This window comes from Bufo bufo, chromosome 3 (genome assembly GCF_905171765.1).
Source record: "Bufo bufo chromosome 3, aBufBuf1.1, whole genome shotgun sequence".
In the NCBI taxonomy this organism is placed as follows: domain Eukaryota; kingdom Metazoa; phylum Chordata; class Amphibia; order Anura; family Bufonidae; genus Bufo; species Bufo bufo.
Window position 1 is genome coordinate 423,090,113 of NC_053391.1, and position 21,970 is coordinate 423,112,082.

The 21,970-nt window shown below is 43.1% G+C and overlaps 1 protein-coding gene across 1 annotated transcript in view; it reads right to left on the minus strand.

Moving 5' to 3' along the window:
• Positions 1–21,970, minus strand: part of GEMIN8 (gem nuclear organelle associated protein 8) — a 42,431-nt gene that overhangs the window by 12,983 nt on the left and 7,478 nt on the right. Inside the window, exons 2-3 of the mRNA XM_040424937.1 lie at positions 8,306–8,341; positions 3,213–3,648 (exon numbers count right to left, since the gene is read on the minus strand). Of these exons, the coding sequence (XP_040280871.1) occupies positions 3,213–3,648; positions 8,306–8,308 (439 nt within the window). The 5' untranslated portion in view covers positions 8,309–8,341. The remainder of the gene's footprint in view (positions 1–3,212; positions 3,649–8,305; positions 8,342–21,970) is intronic.

Below are 21,970 nucleotides of genomic sequence, written 5' to 3' on the forward strand. Positions count from 1 at the left end.
GCCCTATTGAGTCCTGTCAATGGAGCCTTTCTGAGCTCTTGGTACCGTTGTTATGGAAACTTGAAAGAGTGGGATTGCAATGTTTTACAGGAAGCTGAACATGACCATGTCTTGGAAGAAAGATCAGTGATACCATAAAGCTCAAGCTGTATTCCCACTCAGAGCAATGTGCTTCAGACCTAGAAGAACATGGCATCACAGACAATGTGTGCTTGCCACACAGTATTTCACATTAAAATAGAAAATTAGCATGGTCAAGGAACAGGCCAAGGAATCCAAATTCCATCACCTTCCAAGAAGCAGACAGTAGGCACTAGGCAGATCCAATACAAGGAGAGATGCACATGAAGAAATCAGACAGCAATAACAACATAAAGTAAGCGGCCTAGTAATAGACTATTGGGATCATTTATCAAACTGGTGTAAAGTAGAACTGGCTTAGTTGCCCAGAGCAACCAATCAGATTCCACCTTTCATTTTTCAAAGGAGCTGTCAAAAACGAAAGGTGGAATCTGATTGGTTGCTATGGGCAACTAAGCCAGTTCTACTTTACACCGGTTTTATAAATGACCCCATATCTGTACAGGACACAAACCTGTACCACGGGAAAGTGAATTTCTACACTCGGCTACATATATTTTCTTCACAAGCCACACTACCTTATTTACAATCACTCTCTGTGATAGAGGAGCTTGATGTGTGCAATGTGATTGTGAAACATCTAAACCAGGGGTTGCTGGCCTTGAATGGCTTTCCTCACAGGCAGCCCCTGTTCATATTGCCTACTAAGGTACATGGACATCATAGATGGGAGGTCTAAACATTAGGGCTCCCCTCTTTCTGCTAGACCACAGAGCTCTGTAATTGCGACTCCCATTTTGGCGCACTTGAGCCGCCCATTTATTACATCTGAACGGGCATCTGAATGGCTGTCTTGTGCTATTTCGTTTGCCCTGTAAATATCTAGTTGACCACAGCTTCCTTCTGTCTGACAAGAGTGCCAGGAGCGAGACTTACCACATCAGCTTCCAGTAAGAAAGGCATTGTTCTTGATGGAAGAACCCGTTAGAGGGTGAGATCTGCTGTTATATTACTGAGAGTTCTTAAAGGGGTTGTGCAGTGACATAATACTGATGATCAATCCTCAGGATAGGACATCAATACCAGATACCAAATCTATCCTCAGGATTAGTCATCAATACCAGATGCCAAATCTATCCTCAGGATAAGTCATCAATACCAGATTGGCAGAAGTGAGACTCCGGAACACCCAACAATCATCTACTTAAAGGGGTAGTGGCGCTCCTGCGATTGCCACTTCCTCTTTAAGATTACAATATGTGCCATCTCAGTTGTAGCGGAGGCGCAGTACAGTCCTGATCAAAAGTTTAAGTATGGCTGGATCTTAACAAGGTTCTAAGTAGAGCTTCAACATGCAACAAGAAGAAATGGGAGTGAGACAAAACATTTTTTGAGCAATCAATTTAATGAAAACAACGAATAAACTGAAACAGGCCGTTTTTCAGCTGATCAAACCCCCCCAAAACAGAAATCCAACTTCCAAACATGAACTCAGTAATGAGTAGCTCCGCCGTTATTGTTTATCACTTCAAAAATTTGTTTCGGCATGCTTGATGCAAGCGTTTCCAAGGGGTGAGTGGGAACATTTCTCCAAGTGGTGAAGACGGCTGCACGAAGGCCATCTACTGTCTGGAACTGTTGTCCATTTTTGTAAACTTCCTTTGCCATCCATCCCCAAAGGTTCTCAATTGGATTTAGATCAGGGGAACACGCAGGATAGGCTAAAAGAATGATGTTATTCTCCTGGAAGAAGTCCCTTGTCCTGAAGGCATTGTGTACTGTAGCGTTGTCCTGTTGAAAAACCCAGTCGTTACCACACAGACGAGGGCCCTCAGTCATGAGGAATGCTCTCTGCAACATCTGGACATAGCCAGCGGCCGTTTGACGCCCCTGCACTTCCTGAAGCTCCATTGTTCCACTGAAGGAAAAAGCACCCCAGACATTATGGCGCCCCCTCCACTGTGGCGCGTAGAAAACATCTCAGGTGGGATCTGCTTGTCATGCCAGTAACGTTGGAAACCATCAAGGTTAAATTTTTTCTCATCAGAGAATAAAACTTTCTTCCACCTTTGAATGTCCCATGTTTGGTGCTCTCTTGCAAAGTCCAAACGAGCAGTTCTGTGGCGTTGAAGGAGACGAGGTCTTTGAAGACGTTTTTTGTTTTTGAAGCCCTTCAGTCTCAGATGCCGTCTGATGGTTATGGGGCTGCAGTCAGCACCAGTAAGGGCCTTAATTTGGGTCGAGGATCGTCCAGTGTCTTGACGGACAGCCAATTGGATCCTCCGGCTCAGTGCTGATGACATTTTTTTGGGTCTTCCACTTGACTTTTTTGTTCCATAACCCTCAGGATCATTTAAGAAATTACAAATTACTGTCTTACTGCGTCCCACCTCAGCAGCGATGGCGCGCTGTGAGAGACCCTGCTTATCTAGTTCAACAACCCGACCACGTTCAAAAAGGGAGAGTTCTTTTTGCCTTTGCCATCACAACGTGTGACTACCTCACAGAAAATGACAATGAATCCACATCTTTGCACAGATTTGGACTTTTAAAAGGCATGTGGTCCTAAAATTTGGATCAGCTGAAAAACAGCCTGTTTCAGTTTAATCGTTATTTTCAATTAATTGAATGCTCAAAATTTTTTGTCTCACTCTCATTTCTTCTTGTTGTATGTTGAAGCTCTACTTGGAACCTTGTTAAGATCCAACAATGTAATATGATTTTTTGTCATTTTTCAAGTGGTCTTAAACTTTTGATCAGGACTGTATAAGTGAAGGGGAAGAGCAGCTGTAATCACTCTGAGCCGCCGAAATAAGTAAGATGATGCACAGTGTAATCTTATAGAGGAAGCATCAATATCTACCCACTGCACAACCCCTTTAAGTGCACAATATTCTACTATAAACTGGATGAATATCTGCTTCTTCTCTTGGGAAATTCCACCTTATATTGCAGTTCTGGGCTGGATTATAAATTGTACTGAGTTACCGCATGGCGGAATAAAATGACCAAATGATTTATTGTATATAATATAACCAGTAACACGTGTGCAGTGAACCAAGACCTATGAAAGGAAATCTATTGACCTACGGAACAGATGACAGATACTTTCAGCTCTTCTTGATACTTACTTAGCTCTTCTCGATGTCTCTCAGTCTCTGCAAAGTATTGGCGCAGCTCCTCTGTGATCTCCATGTTGCTCATGTCGCATTCTATTCCTTCCTCATCAGAATCAGTGGACACGTCCTCTTGTTCCATTTCAGATACCTCATCTTTAGAAGAGGAGACCTTTAAACAGGGGCGATCCCTGCGTGGCTGCACAGCTCGTTTCTGTGGCCTGGCATAGAAGGATTGATAAGAGGACTCACCCCCTTCCCATTCCGCATAACGAGAATTCTGAAAGGCTTCGGCCAGGTACCATGGGGGATAACACATAGATGCCACCGCCACTCTGTATGCTCTCTTATGCCTGTACAGCCAGTGCATTGCTTGACTGTAATGCTTCCAGTACCTGGAATACACCCGTCCAGCATACCAAGGCTCAGATACTGGAAGATGTACGTTTGCCTAAGGGAAAAGTGAGAATAATTATAGAAAAGCATAACGATTGTGGTCTTGTGTATCATGACAGTTTAACACATTCCTAACAACCCCTGGAAATGTTGTCTTTTCTGGCATGAGAAGTCTGCAAATAATTCTTTCCATCAATGACAGAGTATATTTCATTATGTCCTAAAGTCTTGGGAGTAAAAATGTTGTTAAGGGCGAGTTCACATCATTTCGTTTTCCATTCTTCTGAGCGATCAGAAGAACAGAAAAAAAAAGTGATCTGTTATTTTGAGCATCACTTATAACTGATAGGTAAACTCACCCTAATACAGCATAGCCCAGTGGGGTCTTAACTTGCTTCTAGGTTGGTGGAGGTCTTCACATTAGCAACCACTGATAAGCGTCGGCTGTTCCCTACCCCTCCCACCCAGCGGTACCTGTGAAGAAAGCTATACTTACCTGTTCTCCCACAACTGGGATCCACCTGTCAACTTCTTGCATGAATAAGGTCATGTGCGCCACTGCAGACAATGACAGGACTTCAAGTGACACATCACTGCTATGTCACATACCACTTGCTGATACATCACTGCTGAGGCCAGTCATTGGCTGCAGTGGCGCACATGACCCTGTCCATGTAACAGGTTGAGACCAGAAGTTCCATGAAGACAGCTTGGGAGTCGGGATCGAGCTTTGGGGAGCAGGCAAGTATAGCTTTCTTCACAGGTACCACTAAGTGGGGGAACAGGAATTAAAAAAAAATCCTGTACAAACCCTTTAAAGTGGTTTCTCCTATTTGAGGAATATCCTAGAAATATTCCACCATGATATCTGACGATACAACATCTTTAACTATTGGGCCACATACAGGACTTGTTGAGTAGCATGTGTTTTGTGGAGAAAGAAGGCTCCAGCACTCGTGGTAAAAGATTTTACACTTATAGTGTACAAACACAGTGGCACTCCTCCCCACTCCCCCCCAGATTTACGCGTTTCGAACACTTCTGTTCTTACTGAGTAGCAGTCCACAGGAGTACATGTAGCTACACAGTTGCATGTACACAAAAATTTCATATAACGGTCATAAAAAATAAAATAAAAAAAATACTAACAAAGCTTATTATACAGCAAAACTTAGGGTACTTTTACACTAGCGTTTTTCTTTTCCGGCAAAAAGGCTCAATGCCGGAAAAGAACCGATCAGGCATATTCCCCATGCATTCTGAAAGGAGAGTAATCCGTTCAGGATGTCTTCAGTTCAGTCTTTTTGACTGATCAAGCAAAAGATAAAACCGCAGCATGCTACGGTTTTATCTCTGGCCCAAAAAACTGAAGACTTGCCTGAATGCCGGATCCGGAATTTTTTCCCATAGGAATGTATTAGTGCCGGATCCGGCATTCAAAATACCGGAATGCCGGATCCGTCCTTCGCAGACCGAAAAAAAAAAGGTGATAAAAATAAATGCTGTGTCCGTTTTGCCGGATGACACCGGAAAGATGGATCCGGCATTTCAATGCATTTTTCTGACTGATCAGGCATTTTTAAGACAAATGAAAACAGTTGGCATACGTTTTGCCAGGTCCAGCAGGCCAGTTCCGGCGACGGAACTGCTTGCCGGATCACTCTGCCGGAAGTGTCAAAGTAGCCTTAGATGAATGGCACAATTGGAGAAATCTGCGTAACAAATCTACTATGTGTGAACACACTGTAAAAGTGCTCTAGCAACATTTTATAGGGAATCTGTCACCAGTTACCTCCCTATTTAACCATTATAGACACAAAACGGTAGTTCACCTGATTAAAATGCCATTTTTCTTTTGTTGATCTGAGGACATTGGCCTGGTCTTGTTTGAAATCTGGCATTCCAGGCTTTCATACAAGTCCAAAATGAAAGCATTAGCTCTACAGAAACAGGAGATATCACTGTTAGAAATCAAGTCGGGAATAAATGAAGTAAAAACTGCTTTTACTTTCACTTTCAGCTGCATTCACTGCATCCAGATTTCTAACAGTGATATCTTACCATATAGTGAAGATAATGCTGTGATTCTGGTAGTTTGAAAGCTTGTCTCTAGCTGCTACCAATCCAGAGATATGAGCAGCTAAAGCAGCCGCCCCCTCCTCTTCAGTCTGGAGGAGGAGCGGGGGCAGTTGGGGAGCTGACAGCCTGCAGGAGGAAAGGAAAAAAAAAAAAAAGGCATGTGGCATTATCATCATTGTATTGACCCATGTAATACAATTATGTTATTTACACCACACAGTGAATGCTGTAATTAAAGGGGGGAAATGTTACTGGTCCTTAAGGCAAAAATTATGTATTGTGCACCAACAAGATTTACTTCAGACACATTAAAAATCTACAATAATAAAAGTGACATTTTTGGGAGGTTTTTCCAATTTTAATGTGACTGTAAGGAGTTTAATTAGGTGAACCCCAGCTATGTGTCTGTATAAACAGCTGCATAGGGAGGTCGCTGGGGACAGATTGCCTTTAAATAAGCACATTTTGGCAAATTATATTCTACAGATGTATGAAGTCTCTTAAATCAGCAGATGCTAAACACTATCTTCTGCATCACACGTCAGGGTTGTACACAAAAGACATTTTCAGAAATAGCAAAGTATAACGTTAACTTCCCATACATTCACGCAAACCAAAAAGCCAAAGCAAACATCCTACATAACACTTGGGACTAAATCACATCTGCTTCAGCAGCTGTCCAGCAGTGCTGCACATACATGAAGAAAATGTGTATTACCAGACACTACAGATTGCATGTTCAGAAGAGGCACTGAAGACCCCTATACAATACGGATTAATATTATATAGAGAGATGGAAGAGATCCAGACGTAGCTGCTGTTCACATGGAAGGATGGGGCGACACTGTGGGAAAACTGTCCTCCACTTCCTGCTGTACAAACTTCCACCCCCAGTGTTTAATACCGCCAGCTCCGGATAGATCGTTAAAGTTGCCTTATGGGTAGGAAGCTAAAATATGATATGTGATACAAACACAACAATCACATCCATATGTACTGGTATAAATAAGTGCTATGGGAAACAATCTTTTGCCTATACCGACAGCTGGGCTGGGACCACATCCTGCTCTCACAGCACAGGGGCGCCATATTTGTTGTATTTCATTGCATTTAACTATTAAACGGGTATTCCCCCCCTTCCTGTTTATAGAATAGGGAATCATACAATTTTCTAATGTATATGCATTTTAAATTCTGCATACATGCCTTTCTTCTATCAGGCAGTTGACCTCTATAGACAGTAGAATGATATAGCTTATAGCCGTGTATCAGTCCTGTGTAATGTAACTTGGCATCAGTTATGTGACACTCTTCACATCATATAATCTCTGATATTCGGTAAGCAGCAGTGTTACATGACATACGTGCTGGGTCAGAACACAATTACAGTATGTGATAAGTAAATAGGATTAATGGTGAAATACCGTAATGATTTTTATTGAGACTATTACAGTAGCTAAATCATTGTCTGTATTCACATGGCTGCTTGGTGATGGAAAGTGGTTGGGCTCTGCTGGAGGGCTGGCCTGGGCACTCAATGGGGGTGTTCCTGGGCGCCTTTGAACAAAAATAACGCCCCTCTGGGCACCTTACTGCCTCATTTGCATAAGGAATAAAGTGGATTTTTTCGAGATAGAAACCAATCAGCAAGGAAAGAAAAGCACATCTGAAAAGGAGATAGTAAGTGCTACAAGACAATAGTTTTAGTTTAATGGTGATGATTCTGTAGACAGATTCCCTTTAGGCTACATTCACACGTCAGTATTTTTCTATAATCCGATTTTCTGTCCGTTTTTTGCAGATCCGTTGTTCCTGAAAATGTTTCCGTATGTCATCCGTTTTTTGCGGATCCGCAAAAAACGGAAACATGTATAAATTTCAATAAGCAAATAAAGTTGTTTGGATTTCTTTAAAAAAAAAAAAAAAAAAAATAAAAAAATTTATGTAATTTCCAGGAACGGATTCCGTATAAAACGGATGACATACGTAATGACATCCGAATGTCTTACGTTTTTTGCGGATCCATTGACTTTGTATTGTACCAGGATCCGATTTTTCAGGAAAAGAATAGGACATGTTTTATATTTAAACGGACATGCGGAACGGAACAACGGAAACGGACAGCACACATTGTGCTGTCCGTTTTTTTCCAGGACCCATTGAAAATAATTGGGTCCTGATCTGGTCCAGATCTGTTCCAGAAAAAACGGAACAGATCAGGAAAGAAAAAACGGACGTGTGAATGGACCCTTAAGCTTATAGTGCAGCAAACAGCTCACTCAATTCACTGCGGCCAGAGAGGGGACAGAGTTGAACGACTCAATTAGAGCATCACGTTACACCAAGTGCAATGCACCTTTGTGGACACCTTCCTATTAAGGGAACAATAGAGCCGTCAAACTGTCATCCTAATTCTACACCTACTGTTATACTAACAGATAACATCTTTCCCTTACAACAGCAGTAAAATAACAATGGGTCCCCTATCTATACAGGAGTTTTATCTCTCCGTGCTGACTGCTACAGGACATTCTGTATTTCATTTTTAATTGTAGTACTGCCCAAATGAAAAGAAACATATCCCTTTAAGATGAGAATACCTCAGAATACATATTTGTTATAAATATACTCACCATTTTTAATGAATTCTTTAATCAGTTGTCAAGAACCTAGAGAAAGAGAAAAATATATAAGGTAAAGCATTTATGTATATCTGCATATATGACTATTGTTTCGATTTTCATGTTAACAGCTTACAATCTAAAGATGATACATTAGGAACTGAAGGTTCTGTACACTGTGTAACCTCCTTCAATGATTCCTTCATGTCAACAGTTTCCCTACCCTGCCAGAAGTGCAACACTTCACACAGCAGACATCATCTCTTTCAGGGCTCATTCACATGAACGTAAGTGCTCCGTGCCCGTGCTGCGGACTGCAAATAGTGGTCCGCGATGCACAGGAACCAGCCGCATGCACTCTGGGGTGAGGATGCGGATCCATTGACTTGAATGGGTTCCCGATCTGCAAGATAAAGAAAAAGATAGGACATGTCCTATCGTTTGCGTTGTGGAAGCATGGACCTGAAAGCCCACGGAAGCGCTCCGAGCGATAGGACATGTCCTATCTTTAGCTGTACCTTGCAGATCGCAGACCCAATGACGTCAATTACAAAGTTTTCTGCTTTAGTGCTTTTAGATCTTTTTGACAGGCGTTTCTATTGTATACTGAAGTACAATTAAAACCACTCAAAGGGGTTGTGTCACGTCAGCAAATGAAGGAAAAAGCACCAGCCTATGTGAGCTCCCATGGTCTTGGCCACCAGCCAGTCTAGCAGTTTTTCCTATAACATGGAAGCACGGCCACCGCTGATGGATTGCAGGGTGGTCGTAACCATGGGAACGAGCAATGTATAATGTGATGGAAAAATGAATCAAGCCAGCAAAGGAAGCAATACGGATAATCACAATACATTAGTAAGTGCCCTGTATTAACTTTCTCTACATGATAAGTGTCACTTGCTGAAGTGACAAATCCCCTGGACTACACTGTATCCCCCACATAGCTGAAATCTCGGATGCCGCATCAAATGACTTTAGAGGGAAGGGGCTCCCTCTCGGATTCCATCGGCTCCCCTCAATGCAATCACTGGGTGCCAATGGTTGCCATGGTGGGTGGAAGCCTTATAAAGGCTTCTGTGTCTGCCATGTACGGAAGCCTATGAGGCCCAGCCTCCTGGTTCAATGCAGTACAATACAGCAACCAATCAATACAGCAAAATTACAGGTTCAGTGCTATATTGTACTGCATTAAACCAGTGATCAGACCCTTAAAAACTAAAGTCTCCAAGTGGAACAAAAAAATATATAAAATAATAATAATAATAATAATAATAATAATAATAATAATAAGAAAAAAGTATTTTTATAAGTTTCAAGTAAAAAGCCATTTACTACTACAAAAAAAAAAAAATAGACATATTGCTGCGGCCGGCTCTAACGTCATCACATGATCCACCCAGTCAGATGACTGTCATGAAAAAAATAAAAATAAAAATAGTGGTGCCAGAAAAGCCATTTGGGTCACCTCACCTCGCAAAAAGCATAATATCAAGCGATCAAAAAGTCGTATGTACCCAAAAATGGTACCAATGAAAACTTACAAAAATAGAAAAAGCAATGGTGAACAGCTGCCTTTTCTTTATCGTATTCCCAAAATGCAAAATAAAATGCAATCAAAAAGTCATCTGAACCCCGGGATAGTACCAATTTAAACAACAACTCTTTTTAACCCCTTAAGGACCCGCGCCATACATGGGTCCGGCAGTCACTGATAGCCCCCTGCTGTATGCGCCGGCATCAGTGAAAACACATAAATGTGGTTTGACGGAAGCAGTTTATTATCAGTCAGTAAGCAGCTTTACAAAAGTCGCACATCTTTATGAAAAAGTCACATGTTCTATTAAAAAGTCTCATGTTCTATTAAAAAGTCTCATGTTCTATTAAAAAGTCGCATGTTCTATTAAAAAGTCTCATAAGATAAGCATGGTCCTCACTGGAGTGAAATTGCGCATTTTTTTGCGACTTTTTAAATAGTCCCAATAGTAAATCTGTCTAGAGATTCATTTACATAAGAAAACACGCCCACTTTTAGAAAACTGGCGAGCATAGTGCAGAGCAGAAAAAAGTCGCAAATTTGTGCGCAGTTTTAGCGTTTGCGCATTTTTTGGCGACTTTTTCACTCCATTATTCTGACTTGAGCTAATGATAAATCTGGCCCATAAAGTGGGCTGACTCACAAATGCAAAGCAACTTGTCAAGAACACAATACAACTGGCGATTGTGTGCACCTCAGCACGGACACTGAATTCATTAGACATTGTAACTCATCCCAGAAGAGATGACGGCTTTTGTGCATCAAGATCAAGGTCTTGTGTAGCACAGGGTACGCGTTATCATCAGTGCACAAAGCCAAATCTCAGATAAGGAATGGCCAAAGCATGCTGCAAACAACTGGAGAAAATGAAAGGCTGATTCCGCAGTTCATTATGACAGCAGCCATTAGGTATCATGGTGGAAAGCGCACATTGACGCCTGCAATATGAAGGTGAATATATGCAGGGCTCCTGGTGTGACGCTTCAGTCTACTCCATCACAGGCCTTGGCGTCTTTCCTAATTCCACATCTAGATCTATTCCTTGGGAGGGTTTCTTTGGCTGTCTGACCACTGGATCTTGTAAGTTGTTTCACTATCTTTATCCACATATTTTGGCCTTGCTTTCCTTGCTAATATCACTAAAGGAAGAATACACATATACAGTCAAGTACTGGCCAAATGGTTCATTTCCGAATCTTAAAAGAGGTATTCCGGTTACATTAAGTTATCCCCTATAACTATTAGATAAGTGGGGGTCACAATAACAGGGGCCCCGTATCGTAGTCTGCAGCCCCATGAAATGAACCGGAGTTCATGGGAGTTCCGGAGATAGTCGAGTACAGCGCTATGTAAACCCCCCCCCCCTTCCCGATATCACTTCCTCTACAGAGCACCATGGGCAAAATACATCGGTACAAACAACACCATGTACAAATAGCATTAAAGAACGCAACACACACACACGTACTTACATTAATTCAGGCAGAGCAAAAAATAAAAAAACAAATCACAATGGAGGGGAAAATGATAGAATGTGCTGAGATTTAAACACTACTGACCTACAAGAAATGCACTTCAAGGTTGGAAAATAGCGCTACAAAAAAAAAAAAGCCCTTTTGTCCTATTTCATACATACTTGTATGCAACATCTGGTGCTGATGTTGTTTGACTAAAACTACTGCAAAAAAATTGGAGTCAAAAAAAGACCCAAAACAGCAAAACCTCTCAAAGATGCCAAGAAAAAACTGTGTGATATCAGTCATACACAGATAATACAGGATTCACCATTCACAATTAGTGATGAACACAGGTCACCTCCTCCTCCTCCCTGCACAATGACCTCTGAACAGGTCACACATCATGCCTAGAAAACTCTCCCATAGAAGTCAATGAACATATCCTGTCCATTGCATCTATAGTCAATGGTGGCTGCTGTAAAGTATCTCTGAATATAGTTATCAGTTCCACAAGGTGCTGCCCCATAATCATATCAAGAAAATAGAATAAAAAAAATACCATAAGAAAATAAAAACCAAATACAGTGCCTTGCAAAAGTATTCACCCCCTTGACTTTTTTCGTAATTTGGTGCCTCACAACCTGGAATTGACATGGATTGTTTAAAGATTTGGATCATTTAATTTACAGAACATGCCCACAACTATGAAGATGTTTGTTTTATTGTGAAGCTAACATCAATAAGGACAAAATAACAGAAAAAGTCAATGTGCATAACTATTCACCCCCCATAAAATACTTTGTAGAGCCATCTTTTGTGGCAATCACAGTTCCAAGTCGCTTTGGATAAGTCTCTATAAGCTTGCCACATCTTACCACTGGGATTTTTGCCCATTCCTCCTTGCAAAACTACTCCAGCTCCTTCAAGCTGGATGGTTTGCGCTTGTGAACAGCAATCTTTAAGTCTGACCACAGATTTTCTATTGGATTGAGATCTGGGCTTTGAGTAAGCTATTCCAACACATTTATATGTTTCCCCATAAACCACTCAAGTGTTGCTTTAGCAGTGTGTTTGGGGTCATTGTCCTGTTGGAAGGTGAACCTCCTTCCTAGCCTCAAATCACGCAGAGTGGTACAGGTTTTGCTAAAGAATATCCCTGTATTTAGCACCATCCATCTTTCCCTCAACTCTGACCAGTTTCCCAGTCCCAGCTGCTGGTAAACAACCCCACAGCATGATGCTGCCACCACCATGTTTCACTGTGGGGATGGTGTTCTTTGGGTGATGTGTTGGGTTTGCTCCAGACATAGCATTTTCTTTGATGGACAAAAAGTTCAATTTAAGTCTCATCAGACCAGAGCACCTTCCTCCATACATTTTGGGAGTCTCCCACATGCCTTTCCGCAAACTCACAACGTGCCTTTTTGTTTTTGCAAGTAATGGCTTTCTTCTGGCCACTCTGCCATAAAGCCCAAATCTATGGAGCGTACGGCTTATTGTCGTCCTATGTACAGATACTCCAGTCTCTGCTGTGGAACTCTGCAGCTCCTCCAGGGTTACCTTAGGTCTCTGTGCTGCCTTTCAGATTAATGCCCTCCTTGGCCGGTCCGTGAGTTTTGGTGGGTGGCCGTCTCTTGGCAGGTTTGCTGTTGTGCCATGTTTTTTCCAATTGTTTATGATAGATTTGATGGTGCTCCTGGGCATCATCAAAGATTTGGATATTTTTTTATAACCTAACCCTGACTTGTACTTCTCAACAACATTGTCCCTTACTTATTTGGAGAGTTCTTTGGTCTTCATGGCAGCGTTTGGTTAGTGATGCCTATTGCTTAGGTGTTGCAGACTCTGCGGCCTTTCAAAAAATGTGCGTATATGTAATGACAGATCATGTGACACTTAGATTGCACACAGATAGACATCATTTCACTAATTATGTGACTTCTGAAGGTAATTGGTTGCACCAGAGCTTTTTATGGGCTTCCTAACAAAGGGGGTGAATACAAACGCACATGCCAATTTTCTGTTTTCTATTTCTAAACAATAGTTTTATTTATATATTTTTCTCATTTCACTTCACAAACTTAGACTATTGTGTTCTGATCCATCACATAAAATTCAGATAAATAAACATTGAACTTAAGGCTGTAATGTAACAAAATACAAAAAAAAGTCAAAGAGGGGGGGGGGTGAATACTTTTGCAAGGCACTGTATACGTTTCAGTCTAGGTGACCCATTCCCTCTCACTTTCCTTCCCATGAATCTTATCAACCTAATCCCCTTTCTGTCAGACTGGCAGATCTGAACCCTGTAATGATCTGTACCAAGCAGCGTCTGATCCACTGCCAGGGATGGCGCCATCGGGTCCCCATGAGGCTGTGGGGGGTACCCGATGGCATGGAAGGCAGCGCGATGCCTTCCTGAGGCATCGCGCTGCCTTCCTGTGATCAGCCTGTGAGATCTAGCCCCCCTGGATCTCACAGGCCGGAAGCTGTATGAGTAATACACACTGTATTAGTAATACACACTGTATTACTCATACAGCCAATGCATTCCAATACAGAAGTATTGGAATGCATTGTAAAGGGGATTAGACCCCCAAAAGTTCAAGTCCCAAAGTGGGACAAAAAATAAAGTGAAAAAAAGTTGAAAAAATAAAGTTTCCCCCCCAAAAATTTAAAGTTTCAAGTAAAAATAAAAAAAAGTCATTTTCCCCAAATAAAGTTAATAAAAATTGGTAAAAAATAGGGAAAAAAAAAAAAAGTATACATATTAGGTATCGCCGTGTCCGTATCGACAGGCTCTATAAAACATATCACATGAACTAACCCCTCAGATGAATACCGTAAAAAATAAAAACTGTGCTAAATAAACAATTTTTTTGTCACCTTACATCACAAAAAGTACAACAGCAAGCGATCAAAAAGACGTTTGCCCACCAAAATAGTACCAATCTAACCGTCACCTCATCCCGCTAAAAATGAGCCCCTACCTGAGACAATCGCCCAAAAAATAAAAAAACTATGGCTCAGAATATGGAGACACTAAAACATCATTATATTTTTTTTTAAAAGCTGTTATTGTGTAAAACTTACATAAATGAAAAAAAAAGTATACATATTAGGTATCGCGGCGTCCGTATCGACCGGCTCTATAAAAATATCACATGACTTAACCCCTGAGATAAACACCGTAAAAGATAAAAAATAAAAACTGTGCTAAATAAACCATAAAACAGAGTGGCCAGAAGAAAGCCATTACTTGCAGCTAAAAACAAAAATACATGTTGTGAGTTTGCGGAAAGGCATGTGGGAGATTCCCAAAATGTATGGAGGAAGGTGCTCTGGTCTGAGGAGACTAAAATTGAACTTTTTGTCCATCAAAGAAAACGCTATGTCTGGCGCAAACCCAACACATCACCCAAAGAACACCATCCCCACAGTGAAACATGGTGGTGGCAGCATCATGCTGTGGGGTTGTTGTTTAGCAGCCGGAACTGGGAAACTGGTCAGAGTTGAGGGAAAGATGGATGGTGCTTCAGTAAGTGGCATTCATCATGTAGAGAAAGTAAATACCAGACAGTTACTAATGTATTGTTATTATCCATATTGCTTCCTTTGCTGGCTGGATTCATTTTTCACATTATACACTGCTCGTTTCCATGGTTACAGACCACCCTGTAATCCATCAGTGGTGGCCGTGCTTGCACAATATAGGAAAAAGCACCAGCCTATGTGCACTCCCTTGGTCCCGGCCACAAGAGGCTGACGCTTTTTCCTATAGTGTGCAAGTACGACCACCACTGCTCGATTACAGGGTGGTTTGTAACCATGGAAACGAGCAGTGTATAATGTGATGGAAAAATGAGTCCAGCCAGCAAAGGAAGCAATACGGATAACAATACATTAGTAAGTGCATTGTATTAACTTTCTCTACATGATAAATGCCACTTACTGAAGTGAGACAACCCCTTTAAAGGGGATGTCCAATATTAGAAAACTACTGATGCTCACACCTGTCCATGGGTTGTGTCTGGTACTGCAGCGAGATTGGTGGGTCCCGACTCTGCCCCTGACCTAGGATGTTTCAGGAGAGAAGAATGGGGCAAAGTGACTTCCAGCAGCGTTCTCCTCACCCCCCTTTGAATACACATACTACGTGCATGTTGGAGCCAGGAGCGATAGCTGTCGGACGAACGATGCTACAGAATGTGTGTGGCTGGGTTTACACTGAAAACCAGCGGTTTATCTAATACAACATGTAGCCAGCTCCACAGTTTCTCTAAAAAGTCTTGGCTAGAAGGCAACTATTGCACAGGGTCAGTGTAGATCAAATTTCAGCTCAAATGCTGTCCGCAGCCATTAGAGATGTCACAGCGGGATTTTGCAATATCAATAGAGGTTTACAATGAGAGAAAAATCTAATTACGGGGGGCTTATACTGGGTGTGGGCCATTCTGCTGCTTCACATCTGTTCTTTAGCACCATCTAGTGGAATAAGACAGCATTACCAAATGGCTCTGGGTATGGCACGAGACGGCTGGGCTCTATGAAAAAGAGGACCTGTAATCTGAACCTGAGAAGGCTGGCAGCAGGGAAGTGTCCCGAATCACCCACCTCTATTTCATTTATACAGGCATATGGGGCAGAGCGGGAATTTACAGGGACGGGGGACTGGAAATCTGTTACGCAGTACTTGGGTAGGTGGAGTTGCCCAAAGCGGAGATTAAAGGGAACTAAATGGCACAGCACAGATGTTCCATGTCTGACAGCTAAGGGCCCCATTCCTTCTCACTGGACAAGTAGCAGTGAGTAGACATTTACATGGAGAAGCGATTGAACATGTCCCGCTGCAGCTAATCCGGGGCCTTAGTGGTTACATGTGATACAATGGCACACGTCACTGCTCAGGACCATTAGAGTGGGACTTTCAAAATGTCATTCATTTTCTATTACCCCTTTAATCCCAGGATAAGGGCTTGTTCACACGAACGTTTTCTGCGTTCCGCATACGTTCCGTATACGGAACCATTCATTTCAATGGGTCCGCAAAAGATGCGGACAGCACTCTATGTGCTGTCCGCATTCGTTGCTGCATTCCGTGGCCCCAAAAAAATTATGAGTCCTGTCCTATTCTTATCCATTTTGCGGACAAGAATAGGCATTTCTATAATAGGCCTCCTGTTCTGCTTCGCAAATTGCGGAAGGTACACGGGCGCCATCCGTGTTTTGCGAATCCGCAAAAAACGGCACGGTCGTGTGAACGAGCCCTAAGGCCTCCTGCACACGACCGTATGGCTTTTTCAGTATTTTGCGGTCCGCAAAAAGCAAATCCACAAAAAAATACCGATTTTTTTGGCGGATCCATTGAAACGAACGGTTCCGTATGCGGAACACAAAAAACCAAAGAAAAAAAAAAAAAAGTTTGTGTTTCTGTCTCCAAAGCGGAATGGAGACTGATCGGAGGCAAACTGATGCATTCTGAGCGGATCCTTTTCCATTCAGAATGCATTAGGGCAAAACTGATCCGTTGTGGACCGCTTGTGAGAGCCCTGAACGGATCTCCCAAAACGGAAAGCCAAAACGCCAGTGTGAAAGTAGCCTAAGGTTACTTTCACACTTGCGGCAGAGAGATCCGGCAAGCAGTTCTGTCGCCGGAACTGCCTGCCGGATCCGGCAAAACGTATGCCAACTGATGGCATTAGTAAGACTGATCAGGATTTTGTTTTAATACTGTACAGAGCGGGCGCTTCGTACAATATTAGAATGTATTACTTTGTGAAGTCTCGCAAGACTTCGTGTAATAACGTCAGAAATGAATTTCTATTGTAAAAATCCTTTGTATCGAACTCAGGTACCACCTGGAACGAACCCGAGTTTGAGGGCTCGTTCAACAAACATTTTTTGAGTTCCATATCCGGTTCCGCAAAAAAAAAAACGGAATGTACTCCGTATGCATTCCGTTTCCGTATTTCCGTCCAAAGATAGAACATGTCCTATTATTGCCCGCAAATCACGTTCTGCGGCTCCATTCAAGTCAATGGGTCCGCAAAAAAAACTAACACATATACGTATTGTACTCTGTATGTCTTCCGTATCCGTTCCATTTTTGCGGAACCTTCTATTGAAAATGTTATGCCCAGCCTAATTTTTTCTATGTAATTACTGTATACTGTATATAATTTCTATGTAATTACTGTATATGGCATATACATACGGAAAAAAAATGGAAACCAGAAACACTACTGAAACAAAAAAACAGATCCGTTAAAAAAACGGCCCGCAAAACACTGAAAAAGCCATACAGTCGTGTGAACGAGCCCTGATACAAAGGTTTTTTATAGTAGAAATTAATTTCCGAAGTTATTACACGAAGTCTTGCGAGACTTCACAAGGTAATACATTCGGCTCATCGGAGCCAATACATGCTAATATTGTACGGAGTGCCCGCTCCATACAGTATTATGCGAATCGACATCAGATGAAGCATCCGAAGTCGATTCGCTCATCCCTAATTACGATACCACATTTATATTGTTTTTCTTGTGTTTTTGTAATTTTCTTTTCAGCACCATATTCTGTCCTCTATAATTTTTTTTTTTTTTATGTCTACGGAGTTCTGTGAGGGTTTGATTTTTTGCAGGGTAATCTGTAGCTTTTATTGATACCATTTTGGTGTGTGTAAGGGCTCTTTCAGACGGGCGTTGCGGTACAATGTGCGGGTGCGTTACGGGATCACCCGCGATTTTTCCGCGCGAGTGCAAAACATTGTAATGCGTTTTGCACTCGCGTGAGAAAAATCGCGCATGTTTGGTACCCAAACCCGAACTTCTTCACAGAAGTTCGGGCTTGGGATCGGTGTTCTGTAGATTGAATTATTTTCCCTTATAACATGGTTATAAGGGAAAATAATAGCATTCTGAATACAGAATGCATAGCAAAACAGCGCTGGAGGGGTTAAAAAAAAATAAAAATTTAACTCACCTTAATCCACTTGATCGCGTGGCCCGGCATCTCCTTCTGTCTTCATCTGATCTCTGTTCAGCAACAGGACCTGTGGTGACGTCATTCCGGTCATCACATGATCCATCACCATGGTAAAAGATCATGTGATGACCGAAGTGACGTCACCACAGGTCCTATTGCACAGAGATCAGATGAAGACAGAAGGAGATGCCGGGCTACGCGATCAAGTGGACTAAGGTGAGTTCAATTATTTATTTATTTTAACCCCTCCAGCCCTATTTTACTATGCATTCTGCATTCAGAATGCTATTATTTTCTCTTATAACCATGTTATAAGGGAAAATAATAATGATCGGGTCTCCATCCTGATCGTCTCCTAGCAACCGTGCGTGAAAATCGCACCGCATCCGCACTTCTATGGGGCCTGCGTTGCGTGAAAAACGCTGAATATAGAGCATGCTGCGATTTTCACGCAACGCACAAGTGATGCGTGAAAATCACCGCTCATGTGAACAGCCCCATAGAAATGAATGGGTCGGTATTCAGTGCGGGTGCAATGCGTTCACCTCACACATCGCATCCGCGCGGAATACTCCCCCGTGTGAAAGGGGCCTAAGACTTTTTTCATTTTTTATCACTTCACTTTATTACATTTTTTTTCAGAGGTGAAAAATTGGCGAATAAGCCATTTTTATTTTTTTCCCATTATGCCGTTCACCGTACGGAATAAATACATTTATAGTTAATAGTACACGCATTTTCGGATGCAGTGGTGCTAATGATGTTTATTTTTAATTTGGGGAAAGGGAGGTGATTTGACTTTTAAAAAAAAAATTTTTCCACTTATACTAAAGCAGGGCTTGACAAATTTCCTTGGAATCTGGGAGCCAGCTAAAAAAGTTAGGAGCCAGGCGGAGCCGCGTCATAAAGCCCCTAGTAGGTGCCCTCATAGTGCCCCCCCCCCCCACTTCTTCATAGAGCCCCCCCAATAATGCTGTATACCATGTTACATATACCACCGCTCCGTCCCCGGACCCTATTGACTATAATGGGGACGGGGGTGGAGCTCCGGCGCAGCATGGCAGTTCGCGGTGAGAGGCCGCCGGACTAAAAAGTTGGACATGCAGTACTTTTAGTCCGGCGGCCTTTCACCATGCACTGCCGTGCTGCGCCAGAGCTCTGCCCCCATTATAGTCAATGGGGACGGAGCGGTGGTCCGGCGAAACAGCGGAAGGATGGATCCGACAGGGTGAACAGCCTGCCGGATCCATCCTGCTGCAAGTGTGAAAGTACCCTTAGTTCTATAGCTACTGAATGAGACCGAAGAAGGGATGCCTTTAACATATACATCTCCTTGAGAAGCCAATTTGATCCTAAAGGGTTAATTCAAACTGTAATCTAAACTGTGTCCTGTCACTTCTCTTATCTCTCTGCTCCTGTCCCTTAATCTTATCACTGCTGCAAAAGCATCAGCCTCAGTGTAACCTGTGCTAGAGTCTGAATGACAGTTCTTTTAACTCAAAGAATCGAATGAGTCACTAAGTCTGATCTTTAGATTCTTTTAACCTGAGACTCATTCGATTCTTTCTTACTTAAAGGGGTTATCCCACTTCCCCTTTTCATACTTACCAGCTGCCACCGCGCCGTTCACTTCCTGGATTCTGGCTGGGGGCGGGCTTCATCTTGATTGAAGTCTTCTCCTGGCCGGGCCGCGCGCTGGACTGAACGCGCACGCTGCCGCGCATGCGCCATGTGACCAGTATAGTACAGAGCCGGCGTGCGCGTTCGCAGCTCTGTACTATTCTGGCCGGGAAGAAGTCACCGTCGCGCATGCGCGGCAGCGTGCGCGTTCAGGACAGCGAGCAGCCCAGCCGGGAGAAAAGAAGAAGTCTTCTGAGCAAGCGCGACCATCGGCATACTGGAGAAGAGCGGTGGCCGTAACCAGGGGAGACCGAGTCACAACAATAAGGTAAGTGGGGATGAATTTTCTCCAAAACGGTGGGAATTTGTTAATAAAGTATATTTACAAAAATGATCACTGTCAAATCATTAACTGATTTAACAGTGATCATTATGATGGGATAACCCCCTTAAGACTCCCTGTACTTGTGTCAGTGACTCGGACTCAGAGCTGCTAGTGCTTGCCTTGCCTCAGCTCTGATTGGTTGGTGGGCGGGGAGGGGAGGGGCTGGCAGAAGCAGCTTCCACTCTAGGATCAGATTACACTCCTCCCGAGTCCCTCCCCTCCCTGCTGCCAGCGTCTCTGCTATTGTGTGCTGTGACGGAGCTGTTTCAAACGGTGCTGCCTCCGGACAGAACGGCAGCTCCGCACCCATCGCCCGGGCACCTTTGAAAACGGGCTGACAAATACCCAAGCGCCAGGACTAAATTCCTGGTCGCCATGGCGACCTGGGATTTGTCGAGCCCTGTACTAAAGGGGTATTCTCATCACAGACAATGGAGGCATACCGCCCTCCACCACTTTCAGGGCTCCGGTCTCGATATAGGTGCGGGTCCCAGCAGTGGGACCCACACCTATCAGACAATGGGGGCATATCTTAGCGATATGCCCCCATTGTCTGCGATTGGAAAACCCCTTTAAGTCCCCTGGGGGACTTGAAAACGTGAGCCTTAAATCGCCTGTCCCATAGACTACAATGAATTACCATTGCAGCCTATGGGACATTCAATATGTTCCTATGGAGCTCAGGCCCTGAAAAATAAAATGTGGAATATGACTGGTTGCTATGGGCAACTAAGCCAGTTTTCCTTTGCACTAGTTTTGATAAATCCCCCCATGTATGTCTAATACTGTATAATGAAAAGGAACATCATATCCGCAGGTTATTGAGCTGTCCAGGGTATATTATTGCAGGAACCAAAGACCTGGCTTCCACAAGCTTCGGATTGAGAGACGGGCTTTTGTTTATCCCAGCCAAACATTCCCCAGCCCACACAATAAGGTCAATTATGGGACAATGTACAATTCAACATGCATTGATTGTCCAATCACAACCAAGAAGCTTCCCTGCTACGTTGCTGGGCGGGGCTAGGAACCTGAGCCAAGGGCGGAAAGGATAAAACATGACTGGTGCACATGAGGCCGGACCTGATATCTGGGTGCGGATCCACTGTTTCTCTTACCCTCTAGGAAAGACTTGTGCCACATGCTTCTGTTATTTTCTCCTTGTATGGCATTTTATTTATTTTTTGTATACTTCATTATCTTTTGTACGCTGCACATGCTCCCCCCTGATTGTTGCCCATGTTCTTTACTCCTGGCCTCTCTGCTTCCCCCCAGCTTTGTGTGACAGGGCCAGGCAGTGATGTAGTCTCGCTTCGACCTGTGTTGGGGCTCATGCGCATGAGCGTGTGCGCCCATATTGCGGGAGGAAAACTACGGGTCCGCAATATAAGGGCGCCGGCCACGTGCACTCCGTATCACGGATGCAGACCCATTGACTTGATTGGATCCACAATCCTCACGATACGGATCGTTGTGGAGGCACGGATCAGAAGCGCTATGCGATTTCCATCTGTGCCTCCCCACTTCAAAAAAATAGAAGATGTCCTATTTTTTTTTGCAGGGTAGACCATCTCTTGAGGATCGCGGACCTATTCAGGTCAATGGGTCTGCATCCACAAATGGTGCCCGTGCATGAGCCCTTACGGTGTGTGCGATGTTGCACGTCCAGTACTGGGGCTTGCCTGGGCTGAAGTTAT